The sequence below is a fragment of the Thunnus thynnus genome, chromosome 11 (assembly GCF_963924715.1).
Source record: "Thunnus thynnus chromosome 11, fThuThy2.1, whole genome shotgun sequence".
NCBI lineage: Eukaryota > Metazoa > Chordata > Actinopteri > Scombriformes > Scombridae > Thunnus > Thunnus thynnus.
In genome coordinates, this window is record NC_089527.1 from 30,747,443 (window position 1) to 30,764,296 (window position 16,854).

The window sequence follows — 16,854 nt, forward strand, 5'->3', positions numbered from 1 at the left end:
AGAACTGAAATCTGACCATAACTACATTAAGTTTTGTAAAGTGAAGAACCAGGTTTTCACTCTGCTAAAGAAAATGACAGTTACATCTGGAAGGAGCAGCTGGTCGACTGACTGCCTGCTGTTTTTTGGTCCCAGCGTGCATCGTTTCCTTACGATGGATCAAGGTCAGGAGAGCAGAGCTGACCTAAAGGGTCAATAGGTCTGTTGTCACTGTTTGTTCCTTTAAACAGGAAATGCCTTGTGCAAATGCCCTCATCAACAGAGATCGTTGGGAATGTCCCAATCTACCAGTAGAAAAATAAATGTGTCTGTTATTTTAGATGGTTTTGTTGGCTTGAAATTCCTTCAGGACAGGAGGGATCAGCATATGGTTATGCTAAGGACACTCTGACCTTTTCTCAGGCACGTAGTATTAATGTGACGTGGGGTGTGTTCCTTATATATCTTTATGATTTCTCCTCTACAGCTAGAGTTGTCACAGTGCTGAAGGACAGAGTGGAATCATGAAGAAATCAGGGGATCAAAATGAATGAAAGGCCGTGGATGGACATTAAGCTGACCCTCTCGGATATTCATACCCTCGATTCGCCCACAGTATCAAGCTACGCGCTCTTACACCGAGTCATGGCCGATTTCATTCACACTCCTCATTAATTTCTGTGCCGCAATTTGGCCAGAGATTTAATTATTGATGCAGGCTTTGTCAGAATGGAGGGATAATATGTGAGTTACGGAGCTGAGAGCAAGAGGGGGGCTACTTGTCACCCTGTAATGTGCTGCAGCAGCATGGCCAGCCTGGCTTGGAGAGCTTAGTCATTTTTAATTGCATACAGAATGTGTGTGCAATGGTACCTGCACATATGTATACACACGGCTGATTTTTTTTCTTTTTTCTTTTTTGGTTTGATTGATTTTCACCTGAATTAATGTCCCCACACACCCAAACGTTGTGTGAGCTGCTGCCTGACAAACATGTCATGAAACAAAATGCATAAAATTAAGACAGTTGTATTTCCAGAATTGCTACATTTCTTTTCATATATCAGAAATTGATGAGCCTTATGGTTTAAAACCATGCTAGTGTGCACATTCATCTGTGTTACCTGCATCTTTATCTGTATGTGTGTGGGTGCATACAGTACAGTAAGTGTTTGAAGAAGAGAAGGAATAGTCCATTGTGCTGGTTGGTTGATCATAGAGAGACTGTCTGCTTTCACCTGCCAGCCTCCCTAATGTGGAATTACAGTGAGTGGGAGGCAGCAGCTGGGTGAGTGGGCAAGCACATACAGGCTGTGAGAACATACTGAGCCATACAGTGTTCTCAACTCAACACTTTTATATCAAAGGAGAAAACAACTTCCTGTCCCCAGTTGTGATTGATTGAATTAGTTTTTTTTTTGTGTAATACCCACTGCAAAACAGCTACTTTACTAATTAACTCCACAAATATCACTATGTCTGGAAGAATTTAACATTTTCAAAAAGGAGGTCCATGGTAGAAATTTATTAAAAAATATATTTATATTCTGCAACACATTTTTCATCACACTCTTCACTTCTGCAAACTGTTTTTCGCACCAAGTATCCAAGAAAATGTCAAGTGCCTTAAAATCATCTGACGCATTTGTGAAGTTTGGCTTTTCTGTAGAAAATCATATTTATACTCTGCAAAGGAACAGTTCAGTATTGTTTTGAGGGATGGGTGTCATGGTGACACCTGCTCTGTCTCCCTTTCTTCCCCTTCAGCCTCACAACCCTGTCCTTACCCCCTGCATTTTCTTTCAACTTTTCAGACCTTGTCATTCCCCACCTGTCCACAAGATGCCCTCAGTTTCCTTTCATCCTGCTTATCTCTGCACACCTGGACCTTGTTCTCCTAGTGTATGCAACTTTTTCCCATTGGTCATATTGCTTACAGTGTTTCCACTAGGTTGACTGCTTTGCAGTGGTAGCAGGGACTCAGCAGTTCAGCACTTCTCTTTTAGAGGCAACTGAGATTGACAGTAAAATGGGAATAGCTGATCCACCTTAAAGTTCAGTCCACCTTAAGTGAGCCTGGTCAGGTTAGGCTAAGCCATTATCACTTTTCGCCCTTCACTTTTTTAGCAGTTGAGGAAACAACACACAAGACTTTTCTTGGTCTTGAGAAGCTGCAGCATTTATTAACTGACACACTGTAGTCTGTTCTGTACATTTACTGCCAGACTGACAACCTACTGCTAACCTTTTCCTCTGCTCCGCTCGCGTTCACTGTCACTTTTCTGCTGCTCGTTCTCTCCGCTTGCTCAACAACACACTCACTACGCACACACATTACGCACTGCCCTATTGCTTAAAGCTGCTACGCTACTCTGTAACAGTACCTTTCACGTAGAAGTCCTTTAAAGAATGAAGAGAGGGAGGATTCTGAGATTTGACTCACTAGTTGATGACTCAAAACAATTCCATGATAACGTAGGGTGTTATCACGCTCGCACAGTGTGTGAGTGAAAATCATTAGTAGCCCATTGATGTGAATGATGGTGTGAAATTTTAGCAGCGGTGCTCAGAATTCTGCAGCGGCGGTGAGATGAATACAGAGGAAACACTAGTTTATGTTGCTTAGTTGCTTCTTTACTCTGGTGGTTCAGCCATTCCTGAAATTAATTTTGTAATAAAGACTATAATGGATACATGGTGCTTTAGGATGAAGTATTTGTCTAAGTACTGCTTTGTCAGGTTGAAACAGAGGGAGATGTCAGCTGTGTTGTAGCTAGGTGTTGTAGGTGTAGCATCCACGGTTGAATGATTCTGTTTGCCGTTCACTCCTCCTGCAGTGTGACTGTCAGCTGGTGTCTGCACCTACACATTTAGTCAGAACTTTAAACATGGTCGGGTGTGTGCTGAACTGCAGACACACTCGCTCTGAACACTCCCTCAGACTGCTTCCCTCCATTTCTGCAGCAGCGTGTAGACGGAGGTGTAAGGTTAGCGACCTCATGCTGCACTGATTCAGTCTGTCAGAAGGTGGTGTTTGACAGAGAGAGGTATGAGCACACTATGTCAGCCATGTGTGGTGGTTGACAAGTGTGCGTGTGTGTGTGTAGATCATATCATTATGTGAATGGACGGTGTGTGTGTGTGTGTGTGTGTGTGTGGGTGAGAATGAAACACAAAGAAGAGGATGTGGGTGTGTCCACGGCTCAGTATTTAGACACAATGAGCTGCGAGACAAAGGGCTGGGAAGTCTTGTCTCATTCGCCTGTGGTTTTACACGTGGCTTTGGAAACCCTATATGTATAGAAACGTGGATGTGAACCTACTTTATGGTTTATTTATGTAATTATTTATCTGTCTATTTATTTATTAATTAATTTATTCATGTTTTTCCAGCAAACGGCCAGTTCAGCATGTAGGGAAAATTAAAATCAAATGAAAATCACTTGTTGCTAAAAGACTGATTCTGGTACATTTACATATCAAAGTATAAATTAATATTGTCATTGAAAATATTTTTTAATGTTTCAAAAAAAAATCTTGATTAATTCCACAGGATTGGGGACAATCCAAGTTTTTTTTCAATATTGGGATCTGCTTGAGCTCTATAAAGCTAGTATGTCTGATACTAATACCCAACTGAGCCCAGTTGAAACGCTAAAATTGGACAGCATGAAAAGCAAATGAACGCCGAGCGCCAAAGTAAATAAACAGCAGCCAGCAGTTTTTTATAAAATGAACTCACAGCAAGGAACTCAAGCAGAGGTGTCATGAGATGGTTTGCATCCGTTTTAGCCACATTCGGCATGTCTGCCACACCTCTGAAGTTCAAAACGGCTTTTCAGTATGTTTGTGCAGGAGTTGTCGAAATCCTGTCCAAACCTTTCTGCCACAACAGATCTATACTCATACTCAGTATTGATGGACTGATTTTCCACTTTTTATTTTGAAGACATACTTGATTACACTGCATATTCAGCTTCCAAAACACATCTCTCCATAGGCAGGTTTCTCCATTAAAACAAGATCGTCAAAATCACTGCCACAGGTCCAGCTTTTCTCCTCCATCTCTTGATACTTGAAGGGCATTGCATCCCTGACCACAGACCTGTGCACTCTGCCTCTGTTGGCTGGGGCATGTGTCAGCTCCAATATACATTAAGCTGCAATCCGCCTCGTTTCTTCTGTCAGCCAATAGCTTCACCTGCAGAGCATAACAAGCATGCAGTTTCATTCTTACAGCCTCAGGATCCCAGCCCTCTATAGGATTCACTATAGTAGCAACAGGCACAATGACAAGACAGCCTTTTCTCCGAAAAAATTGAATTTTTGTTGTTTTGTTTAGCAGAAAGCAGGATGCAGGATGACAGAAATTACAGGTGTGGAGGTCAAAGTGTTGGAATGGTACATGGGTCGTTTGCCACATCACGCCGCATACAGACAGTTGACATAAATATTGTAATAATTTGAGTAACTTTGGAAATAAAAGATTAAAACTGAACATAATCTGGGGTGTGATGTAAACATTCTGTTCGTCAGAGGTGTGAAACTGTGAACACTGCTGGTGGGGTTCAGTCCTGTATCGCTGCGTCGTTGGCTGAGTGTTTCTGTTCTGCACCACATGGGCGTCAATTTGTGCCAAAAATTGGCCATATTGTCAAGACCTGAGTGTGTGTGTGTGTGTGTGTGTGTGTGTGTGTGTGTGTGGGGGGGGGGGGGGGGGTGTTGGTTTTCACCTGGTACAGCAGATTACGTAAAGAATCAAGTGGAGGAAGGATCATGTTGAGAAGTGAAGGGCTAGAAATAGGAGGGAAGAAGAAGCGTAGGATGCTTTGAAATGAGGACACCTTGAAGAGAACAGAAACCGTAGATAGATCTATCTATCTCTCTTTTAGTGAGGTGGTGAATGAATATGCAGATTTTTTTTTTTCCTCCCCTGTCTCAGCGGTAAAGTTACATATAGAAGAAAAAGCCTGCAGTCAAGTGTATCAGGATGACTGAAGAAGAAAACACGAGAAGGGAGTTTATGAGACTTACAGAATATTTTACACTCCCATACAAATATCTTCCAATTGATGATATATTTTATTTTTTTTTTTGTTTGTCTTTAAGGCCCAGAGCATGTTGAGTGAATAAATGTTTCAAGGAAATGTTCTTCTTAAGTCACTGTGAATTACAGAGCTGTAGGACTAATACACTGTCATGCTCAGGGCATGTTAGTCAGAATGAGTGGTTTACTGTCTTTAAACAATTATGTAAGCTTTATATATTAAATAATAGCATAGTTTCTGCATAATACAGGCATGTTATTTGGATTTTTAAGGCTCTATGTTAAAGAAATAGCTTATTATCTATAATATAGTTAATCATTTCCTACTCTTAACTCGCACCATTTAGGTCCGAACCCATTGCACTGGAATACAAATCTATCTGGACTGTAACAAGTGCCAGATAGCTCCTATTCAAACAACTATTACTCCCCTGACACACTTATTTACAATATTCATGAGTTATAATTAGTTGTCACACATGATGTTAGCAGTGTGTCAGAGAGAGGCAGCCTTATCAACAAAGTGCCACATTTCAGGAAGGACCACATTTGCAGCCGCCACTGCTCGCAAACTCTCTTTACTTCATTAGTGTTTCCGGCTCTCCATCTCTCATTCTTTCCCTCTTTCTTTCTTTCTTTCTTTCTCTCTGTCTGTCGTAAAAATAGAATTCATTTTCAAGCCCAGTCACCATCTTTCTGCAGTAAAAGTGATGAATCCCCTTTCCTGCTACTAATTTTATTTTCTGCAATTTTATTTGCCTATAAAAAATTCATCATTCCCCCCTTCTTCCCTCCTTTAGGATGCCGGGGGCAAAATATTCTTGAGTCTAAGAAGTGGCAAAATTGGGAGAAATGGGGTGTCAGGCTTAGGTTTGGAGGGGGAATTGATGGCGGGAAGAGCATATTGTTGTTGGCCTTGCTAATAGATGGAAATTAACTCTAACATGTATCTGAAGCTACAGGCACAAATAATAAACAGGCTGTGTGGCCCAGGGCTGATTTTGAGCATGAAAAATGGGCTGTAACTTGGTGTCTCCAAGAAGCAGATGATTCTTTAATTGTCTAGAATTTTCTGCATCAAGGACAGTGATTTAAATTACATGAAAAGTGTTTTTTTTCTCATTTTCTCTTTTTCATATTTATTCTTATTTTGTGTCTATAAAATCTACAAATTTGACATTAATATTTGTGCATAGATTGTCCTCACCAGGGGCCAGATGCATAAAACTCAGTGTGGATTCATGCTGTGCATGCATGGGTCTGTTATGTAAATCTCTGTCATTGTGGAACCAGGCGCACATGTGTGAGCTTTGTTTCCACTCCCACAGTCAGCCATAAATCATCTGTTTATATATCAATATGCTGCCTGCTCCACTCTCTTTAGACCTGTCAGTTAAACAATCAGGAAAGAAGTGCAATAGCTCTGATTGTGCTGCATTGTGTTGAGGTTACATACATGTAACCATCATCGGCATCATCATTACTGAACATCAGAAATGTAATCAATGATTAGTTTGTAGCACTCATATCAAAACAAAAGGGAAATGAAATGATGTATCTTATGTGGATTAAATTGATCACACAAAAGTACTGTGATCAGGCAATATTACCTTTATAAATGTGCCTTTCATTGGCATTTTATTGAAGTGTAAAAATCACATCAGTGCAGACAACAACAATGTTATTATTTCTTTCATATTATGTATTCTGTCTCTCACCTTGTGTCTCCATCTCCACCTGATCCTGTCTCCTGCAGCTGGCTCTAGAAAAACATGTGTACGTCTGGTCTGAAGTATGTATGAGGTGCAGAAATGCTGTCTGTATAAATAGCAGTTTATGTGTGGGGAATGATGTATGCATATTTTTTGTGCAACCTATGTTGACATTTACCTGACGAGAACATCTATTGTCTGTGTGAATTATGTAGGTAGCAATGATGTAATAATTGCTCCGGGAAACCTTAGTGTACTTTACTTTGTATCTGTATTTCTGAATAGTGTATATTATCAGAAGGAAAACCTCAGCAGTCCTTGTCTCGCTTCACAGACTTCGAAGGAAAAGTAACATAAACAAACAAGAAAAACTTAAATCGCTAAAAGTGAATTTCAGGCTTCATAGAAGCAAGCTGTTTTGGCAAGAATAGACCCAGCATGTAAAGATAGCAGAGCCAGAATAGAGCTGCAATTGAACTACAAGTGAGATACTCCACTCATGCGTCAAGGGGATGCATTTGCACACCAGCTGGCAGTGGATCTTGTCCAGCAGCAGTGCGGGAATCTGACACAGGCCGGGTGGGTAAAGTTTGTGACTTTGACACAATATACCTTTGTTTATTTCCTGTTTCCTACAGTACAAACAATCAAAGTCGGTTTCTTATGGATGTGATGACAATCTTTCACTTACCTTTACCAAGTGGATTTTGTGTCTGAAGCCAAACCTTAACCACAGCTGTGACAGAACAGAAATGAGAATATTGGTCGTTTTTAATTTGATATTAATTAATACGTTTTGCAGATATCTCTTCTACCTCGTCCTAACTGGACATGATGCAAACGAGTAAATGTCAGATTGTTCCTGTTTTTCCCAATAAAGATGTCCTAACCTGCTCCATGTGTCAGTGAACAGGCTAAGCAATGTGTCGCTTGTCTGAAAAAACTCTCACCCTGGCTCTATTTTCACAAAGTTGCACTTGCTCCATCTCCAACCTATTTTCATTGGTTAAAATCCTTGATGTTTCTGATTCCCCAGCAGTCAGCAGTCAGCATGGATGAAGAGAGATAATTGTAAGCCTATATAAAATATCACAGTGTACAAATCACAAAAATGAATCATTCTAGCTGAGGAAATGATTAAAACTTAAGAAAATTACATTAGTTAGTTAGTAAATAATTTCACAAGCGCTGCCAAAAAAAACCAAAACACCTCATCCCCTTCTCGCTCTGCAACATTGCTCGTAGTTTATCTGGACAATTTTTTGTGCTCCATCCGGTAGAGTTTGCTCGCTGTATGTGAGGAAGAGGAGTAAGCCAACTATATGTACCACCACATTTTTTTTCTCAAAATCTGTACTGAAGCTTTCTTGTTTAACAGACGTGAGCCTGAGCACTGAGGAGGACGGTAACATTTGAGGTTGTTACAATATACAGCAAAAGAGAGCTTCAACATAGAATGTGAGAGGAAATTATTTTCCTTCTTTATCGCTCAGCTTCCTTTTGTTGTTGGATTTTTGTTAACAAGGACATTTGTCCGTGAAAAAATACGCCACTGCATCCTGCCCACACATTATACAGCTTTTATTCATCTTGTTGATTGCAGTCAGGCCATTCAGGGTTTGGTACAGAGGGAAGGTATGTGAGGGAGAGGATGTTGAGGCAGAACTGGTATTCTCACAGGCTCTGTGTGAGTGTAGCTTTGTTCCAAAGTGGAGTGAAGAAGATGAGATGGATAGAGAGGAGGCGGGAGGGAGAGGAGGGGGCGGTTTCTGGTGAAGGTCAGCGGGTTAAGCCTATGGGGATCCTTGGAGACGGGACCCTGCCGAAAAGATGGTAATGCCCCGAGCAAGCCATGATTCATCGCAAAGGCATCCATCACCCTGTGTGTGTGTGTGTGTGTGTGTGTGTGTGTGTGGTGTGTGTGCGTGTTTACAATGACGTCATCCCATCAGTCCCCAGGCTGTCAGGGGCTGACAGGCAGGGGCTGTGGAGGAGCAGTGTTTTCATTTCAACAGGCAGAGTGATGGACTGCCGCGGAGGGGGCGGGGCTGCTCTTCGAATGGCGGGTGCCACGCTGTTCACTGTACTCATGGGAAGTGGATTTGAGGATGCCGCTGACTGTCTGTACTGTTTGGCAGGACTAGATATTCCAGCTCCTGTAGAGCACTTTAACTACATTTGATATTTTTTTACTTCTTTGTCTACTTCATGCTCAGTGTCTAGAGCTCAAGTTTTATTTTAATCACAGTTTACTTTAGAAGGCTGTCCCCTGCTGCAGCCTTTCTCTCCAGCACAATCTGAAGCAGGTTAATTGAAGGGAGCTGCTGTGGGACACAGGGAGATGAGCTGTAACTCAATCAATATGGGCCAGAGCCCACTTACCGGTACTCTACTGGCTGCAAGGGCTAAACATAGTTTTATAATGCAAATTAATTTGTCTCATTCTTCCTCTTTAGACTGTGGCTACAGTTATAGATTACAGCTGTTTTTGTCTGTTTTTGTATTTAGTTTAGTTTAGCTTGGTTGAAACTTCCCAAATCCATATTTCTATATTAACAATGGATCAAATGACTAGGTGCAATGTCAAAGCGGTTGCTTGTAGTGACAAACTCACAGAAAATTATCAGCAACTCTGCTGTTCTCCTCAGATCTGTGAAATACTTTAGTGTCTTTCAATATTGTTTTAGTTTTATTTGACTGTTTAGATTCAGTCTCGGCCTGAAGAGCCAGATATTTACCACAGACGTTGATTGAGACTAAAGAATTCAAAGAGTAGATTTGACTTCATCAGGTAGCCAGAAATATGAAAATGGATGAAAATGTCACTCCAAGTCTGCTTGAATGGCAGTATTCTGATAATACAGTGATCATATGTGAGTGTTGTGTTTATGGCTTGTTGCGCTGAGCTAAAGTGGGCAAACGAATCAAGTAATGCAGGTTTAAAGACACATTATTTCATATTGTGCAGTGTGATGCTGGGCGGGCAGAGTACAGTTAGCTTATCAGAGCTTCTTTGTTGAAAGCAGCTGCCTGCTATAGCTGGAAACAACATTGATAAGAGCACTGAGACCATACAGCTGATGTGCTGTAAAACCAAAACAATGAACTAAAACGGGCTTAAAAGCAAAACCTTTTACATTACATGCAGTTCTTCAATTCAGGCTAATATAACAAATATTATTATTACATATCATATTGATTAGTGGAGCTTTAAGTTGCATCTAAAACAATGTGAAGAGATGTGAGAGAATTATTTCCCCTGTTGCGTTTTGCACCACAAACACTTGTGGCAGTGCGATTAATCACAATCACACAGTCATGAATGTTTATGAGTATGAGCTTAGTATAAAAGCAATAAAGGAAAACCCGGGACAATGTGCAGATGTTTGACTGGCTCATTAAGCTGTGGACAGTACTGTTCAGTCTGGTGTCATTAGCAAGAATTTATGCAGGGGATAATCATCTAAAATCATGAACTCTCACTCCTGCAAGCATTGATATACTCCATGATCTGTGTAATAAGAGAGCTGGGTTTATAGACTTTAAACAGAAAGCAGCGCTCAGCAAAAATAAATAAAGAAATTAATAAATAAAAATTGTCCCCAGAAAGATTTTGGCAGTTCTCTTAAGTTCTAATTTAAATGTGCTTATAATATTTTATTTCCATTTAAATTTCTAAAGAGCTATATTCTCTCCACCAAGGATCTTTAAAAAATGTGATTAACTCAAAACTATATTTTCCCAGCAGAATCCCTCTCCGAGTCTTGGGGCTATATAGTTTTTAGTCCCTTCCGCTGAGCTTTAATTAAAGCAAAATGAGGATCCAAAAAAGCACATGAGTGATTTCACCGCAGGACAAATTCACATCCTAAAAAATGAAATTGTCCAAGGCTGCATAATAGGTGTGTAAGATGAGCTGCATACTGAATCCACCTCAGTTTTTTTTTTTTCGCCTGGAGTTTGCTGTTTGTTTGAGTCTTCTATTTGGCTCTTGGAATGCTGACCCACTTTAGTGTTGACTCTTGGTTGGCCTCAGTTGGCGGGCTCCACTGTTGGGTCACAACTTTGTCTCACTGGCCAATTGTCCTGGGAGAGCAATACACACATAAGATGTAGATAAATATATGCATGATTCCTTCGGGAGAGGAGAGAAAGAAATAAGGACAAACAGTCAGAGAAATTGAAGCTATATAATGTCAGATTTTTTTGGAATAGTACATACCGAGGCAACTTTACTACTTGGGCAGTGAGATCAGAGAAGAGGAGGAGATGAGGGGGGGGGATGAGTAAAATGAGGCCAATGACATGCAACAGGGGGTCCTCTGGCACCTTGCATATATACAGTTCATGCCAAAAGAGGGGCATCTCTCAGCCCTCTTAACAAGAGCCAGTGCAGCTCTGGTGGCCAAGCCTTGTGTGTATGCACATGCATTAGTGTGATTGCAGCGCAGTCGTGCAGTGCTGCTGCCTGCATCCATAATTAGGTGCAAGACACAACCATCATCAGGAATATAATTGGCCGGTAGGAGTGAAAAGGGGGGCAGTGGAGCGGAGGCAAGTGCTGCAAACTTTTTGAGAGAGAAAGATAGAGAGGGGAGAAAGGAGGAGAAGATGGAGAGAAAGCCATTTACATGCTAATGTCGTCCCCAGCCCTTCAACTGCCTTGTTGGGTACCTTGCCCGCTACCCTCGAATAAGCTCTTGGCTGGCAAGCTGGTCGCCATGTTTACACAATAAACAAACAGCAATGAGGTTAAAGTCTTTTCATGCATCTTTTTGTGCGTGCCTACAGTATTAGCAACAGTCAGCTGTTGCGTAACTGTTTTGTAGTGTCTGAATGACTCAGCTGACTGCTTTTCGGCCTCTTTGTCATCCCTGGGCTTTTTCTTGTTTTTGTCTCCTAGGCGACAGAATGGGCACCGGACGAGGAAACCAGGAGGTCCTGTCAGAGCAAAGGCAAAACAGAGGTAACCTTGACCCCCCCCCCCCCCCCCCTCCCCACAAATACAATTACAACACTTCATGTCAGTGCTGCCTGACTTACTGAGGCCATCTTGATATCTTCTGGCTGTTGGGGCTCATGGAAGGGGTTTGTACAGGACAGCTATTTCAGACTCTCAAATCAAGAGTTGTTTTTCTTGCAGCGGAGAGAGCGCAAAGGGAAGGAAAATGCATGCAAGACAGCCTCAGGCTAGATAGCGAGACACTCAAAATGACTTCCTTTCAAATAGGTCTGATAACCAATGTCTCGATCAGCTGTCTTATTTCGATTACTTTGTGAGAACTGATTGCCACATCATTTTTATCTCCCACGGGGCCTACAGAGTGCGTGGTGATACCAAATACACAAAACAGACAATCAATCCTTTTCGAAACCTGCGTCATGGCAATTACTGCAGTTCTTTGCTACAACACAAAGCAGTGCTATTTAACTAAAATTATACTTACTATACATAAAATGTTCCATTACCAATAAATCTATTTCACACCTTTGTTAAAAATAGATTTGACTCTTTTCACTGAAGCACACACCTGACTTATTGGTGAGCCTCTGTCAATGTCACAAATAGGTTTCCATTCAGTTGCTAACGAGTATTCGTATTTTCGAACAATGGACCCTACAAGAGCGAAAGCCGAACGCACTGAATTGCAACGCTTTCGGTCACATGGCAGTCTGATACCAGAGGACTCGGCCCATTGTTCTTCTCAATAACACATCAAAGACTATTTAGCTTGCTACCTCAGCTTTTCTCTGCTCTACTGTAACTTTTTGAAAGATTTCTTTTTCACCCACTTTCCTGCAGATTGAATGTCAGAACTACATCAGAGTCCTGCTGGTTAACAAGACTGAGGTCATGACCTGTGGAACCAATGCTTTCCTGCCCTTGTGTATTACTCGAGAGGTACGGATAAGTGTGTGTGTGTGTGTGTGAGTGTGTGATTTTGTAGAAATTTGGTGAAAACACTTCACCTGATACTCTCCCTTTCTCCCTGTGCGTCTCCCCTTTACTTTCCATCTCTATCTATCCCTCTATCCATCCATCCATCCATACCAGGTGGGCAACATGAGCAGCGTGTTGGACCGGGTAAACGGCGTGGCTCGCTGCCCGTATGACCCACGTCACAACTCTACAGCAGTGGTGACGGAGAGCGGAGAGCTGTACGCCGCCACTGTCATCGACTTCTCCGGCCGTGACCCCGTCATATACCGCAGCCTGGGTGGCATGCCGCCTCTCCGCACCGCACAATACAACTCAAAATGGCTCAATGGTACAGTAACTACTACATATGATGTTCCTTGGCTCACACTGAAAATATAAGTTAATTTGAGTTTATAAGCTAATTTGAGAACTTTATGTGTATCATATACAGTATTTCATGAATCTCACGGATTCATGTGAGTTCTGTTAAATATTTATAAATACTAATGAAATGGAGGAGTGAGCTAGTTTGAGTCACAGCTTTGTTTAGTATTTCACAGGGTTACTGGATCAAGCATGAGAAATCTAATATAACAGGATCAGAAATCTGATTTTTTCCAAACTATCGTTGACTTTTCAAATAATCCGCACAAGGTTAAGTTGTAGGGAAAAAACTTGTGTCAAACAATCAGTGAAAATTCCTGCTTTTACTTTAAACATTTTCCTCAGCCCGTCTGGAGCAGCAAATGAGCCAAGTCTGCACTTTTGCTTCCAACACAATCGGCTCTTTTGTTACAGCCAAGATTTATCAATCCGACAGGGGTGTTTTGAAAGGATTACAAAGACTGTTTGCATTTGAAGTTGTGTGAGGAACACACAGTACAGGTTAGGCACGGGAATTGATGGGATTTATGGAATGGCCGGGAACATGAAATGCTGTCGATCCTTGTGGTGTCGGTGTCAATAATCTCCCTGCTGCTGACGCTGTGCCTATTCCTCTGAACACACCGAAGCAGAAATCCATTCACACACATCCTGACTCCAGCAGAAATGTAGATGGACCTTCCACTGGAAGAGGCTGTCATCTAATGCCTTTGATATGCAGAAACGCTTAGATAACTGGATTCATGGCAGTATAGCGAAGAGGGAGGAGTTATTTTAGGCATCCGTGTGTCTGAAAGTAAAGGTCAAATTAATTTTCTCCATCATAGACAATGTCAGGTGACAGTTATCACTACAATTATCAGTACAAAAGATGAGAAACTGTGTTAGAAGATATCTGGTTCTTTGATAAGTAAAAGTCAAAGGTGTAAGCTTGTGGACATTAAAACGTGAGTAGAGAAGTCAACTATGACTCCCAGGAAGCATTTCAGTAAGAAGCATCCAATCACAAAGCTTAAAATTTTGTTATGTGCACTGCTAATTGTGAGCTGATCACACTCTGCAGAACCTGATAAAACATTCAGTAGTTTCAGCAGCGAGGGGCAGGTACAGGCAGGAACCTGAAGATATGTTGAGACCCTAAAGATATTCAGTTTGAAATGATAAAGAATAGAAAAAAGCAGCAGATCCTCATATTTAAGCTGAAACCAGAGATGGTTTCACATTTTCTGCTTGATATAAATGAATTAAATGATGAATCCATCAAAGATGTTATTGATTAATTATCTATCAGTTGAGGAATGGATAAATCAACTATTTGTTTCAGTACTAAATCTAACAAATATTAGAATATTGATGGACACTTGTGCTATGACTAGAAGTACTGTAGGTTGTGAAATATTTGTACTTAAAAGAGTCAGGCAGAGTAGAGACAGACAGGATTGAAGGAGAAGAAACGGTGGGAGAGTGTGAAGGTGTGTGTGTGAAGGTGTGTGTGTGTGCACTGGTGAGAGAGGATGGATGAGAGAGAGTTGCAGGGTAGGGAAGAGGATGAGGATGAGAGAGAAGCAGAGAAGATAGACTGAGGACTCAGTGAGCGATGTAATTATTCCTCACGACAGGGAGAGGGTGAAATTACAACACACAGCATGCTTCACACCACATAGAGACTTGTGCCTGTGTGTGCATGTAAATGTGTACTTGTATATACTGTATGTATTCAGACTGTTTGCATGCTGCATGCGCTTCCATGTGTGTCCGAGGTACGTGTGTGTGAGGTGTGCGTGTTTGAGAGCGACGCACTCACACAAGAACTAAATATGTGGGAGGGAAGAAAGATGAGTAGCAGTGAAGATAGTGTCCTCATCAGCATAATCACAGCTGGCTACACACACAGTCAAACACATATGTTGCACCGCATTCTAACTACATACACACACACACACACATCCATGCCATCACAGACAAAACCTGCTTTGCTTCATGGCTGACTCTGTGAGGGTTATGGAATTGTTTCCCAGTGGATTCAGGGTGTGAATGAAAATCTCATTTCCAGCTCTAAGCCTCTCGAGTTCAGGAGAACCGAAGGCAGGGAGGGGGTCCTGGATCTAATCAATCTGTTCCCTTATTGGATTGGTAGCCTGCCAGGTGCTGACCAGCTGTATCCCATCATGCATCTGAATGACAGGAAGAGCTATAGAGTCGCCTGTGAAATAATCTAAACAATTTCTGTGTGCTTCACTCAACCCCCCCCCCCCCCCCAGACTATATGTGTGTGAAACATATTTATTTATATTGCTGTTATTCTCTCGGACTTTCTGCTCTCCAAAAATTGTGTTTTGGTATTTCTATAATAAAAATAAAGCTAAAGTAAGAGCTTTCCAATCCCTGTACTGTGTATAACCATGATAAGACATATAAACACACGTGACATCTGATATGCATTACTAAAATACACTACTGCTATTACTACAGTTTATATTGAACATTTCTGCAAACACTTCATACTGCATGCATCTGCAAAATGTTTCATCCGTTTGCTCTACACCTGCTCCTGGCAAGTGGAGCGCTGTGTTAGTTCACATAGAGCACTGAAGTAATGCTTACTGACTGGCATCAGCTGCTTCACTTATGCTTCACCATGACTCATCATCATCATCAGCTGCTTGGCTACCAGCTGACTGGTAACAGCCAATAATACTCGTAGATCTGTATATTATAACCTGACACTTTTCATTATTACCATGCCGGTACTGTGAACTTTACACAGATTAAATGTTCATGAATGTGTTAATTAGGTTGGCTCAGTTCTTCCAGCAGAATCCTCGATGCTGTTCAGAGTCTATGAGAGCTTCCTGAAAGAACAGAGACTTTTCTGCCAAATTTAAAGGACCAATTCCTTGGTGGAAGTTTTTCTGACTAAACTTAAGCATATATTTAACATTTTTAGGCAACTCATAAGACTTGGTTAAGAATTGATAAGGTCAACTCTGACTTCAGTCACAAGATAGGGATGCGCTGACTTTACAATAATCAAAACCAAGATCTTTTCCTAATCTTAACCAACATGTGGGATGCAAGCTTTTAGTTTTGCTTTGTCCTAACCAGTCAGAAGGGAGTGAATGAATGCGTTGATCAAAGAAATGTACGGATTTGAGAGTTGTTTCTTCTGTAAGTCTGCTTACAACAACCTGTGCAGCTGCATCAATCTCATCGATTCTTACCACAGTTTGAAGTTCCCATTCTTAATCCTGCCTGCTTAACCCTGAGTGTTTCTCCAACCGTGAATGGGCAGAACATCAGACCTATTTAAATCTACGTACAGTACATCCATGACTTCTGTGCAATGTGAGTTTGCATTTTGTGGATTGGGGAAAAAAGTTGCAGATGAAAAAAATCCAGACACAGCAGAATTTTTTAATTTGTCAGAGCAGGAAAAGTACAGGTGGAACTGATAAAATGAACGATGGCTCAGTTCCATCCAAGTGAAGCCATACTAATGAACCATCACGCTTTATGCCAGGGTCATGAATTTGGAAAAACTAGATGGAATTCATATATATGTATATACAGGGACATGCAGAGGATGTTAGAGGGGCAGGGGCCCGAATTCATAAAAGGTGATTTTTGCAAATAATTAATATATGCCTGGAATGACTACTTTTGCAACACTGTCAAAGGAATATTAAAATGTATGTATTTAAAACAAACCCATGACTGAGGTTGGTTCAAACACAGCTACATGACAGTTAATTAATGATACATGCAAAGAAATTAACCAGCTCAACTCTTACCTACTGTAGTCCTCTGACTGA

At 41.2% G+C, this 16,854-nt stretch overlaps 1 protein-coding gene across 8 annotated transcripts in view; it reads left to right on the top strand.

Annotated features, from left to right (window-relative positions):
* The window catches only part of sema5ba (sema domain, seven thrombospondin repeats (type 1 and type 1-like), transmembrane domain (TM) and short cytoplasmic domain, (semaphorin) 5Ba), a 170,846-nt gene that overhangs the window by 97,790 nt on the left and 56,202 nt on the right, over nt 1–16,854 (top strand). For all 8 annotated transcript variants that reach the window (XM_067604432.1, XM_067604431.1, XM_067604429.1 and 5 more), the window contains 3 exons: nt 11,642–11,704; nt 12,542–12,640; nt 12,794–13,007. In XM_067604432.1, the coding sequence (XP_067460533.1) occupies nt 11,642–11,704; nt 12,542–12,640; nt 12,794–13,007 (376 nt within the window). The remainder of the gene's footprint in view (nt 1–11,641; nt 11,705–12,541; nt 12,641–12,793; nt 13,008–16,854) is intronic.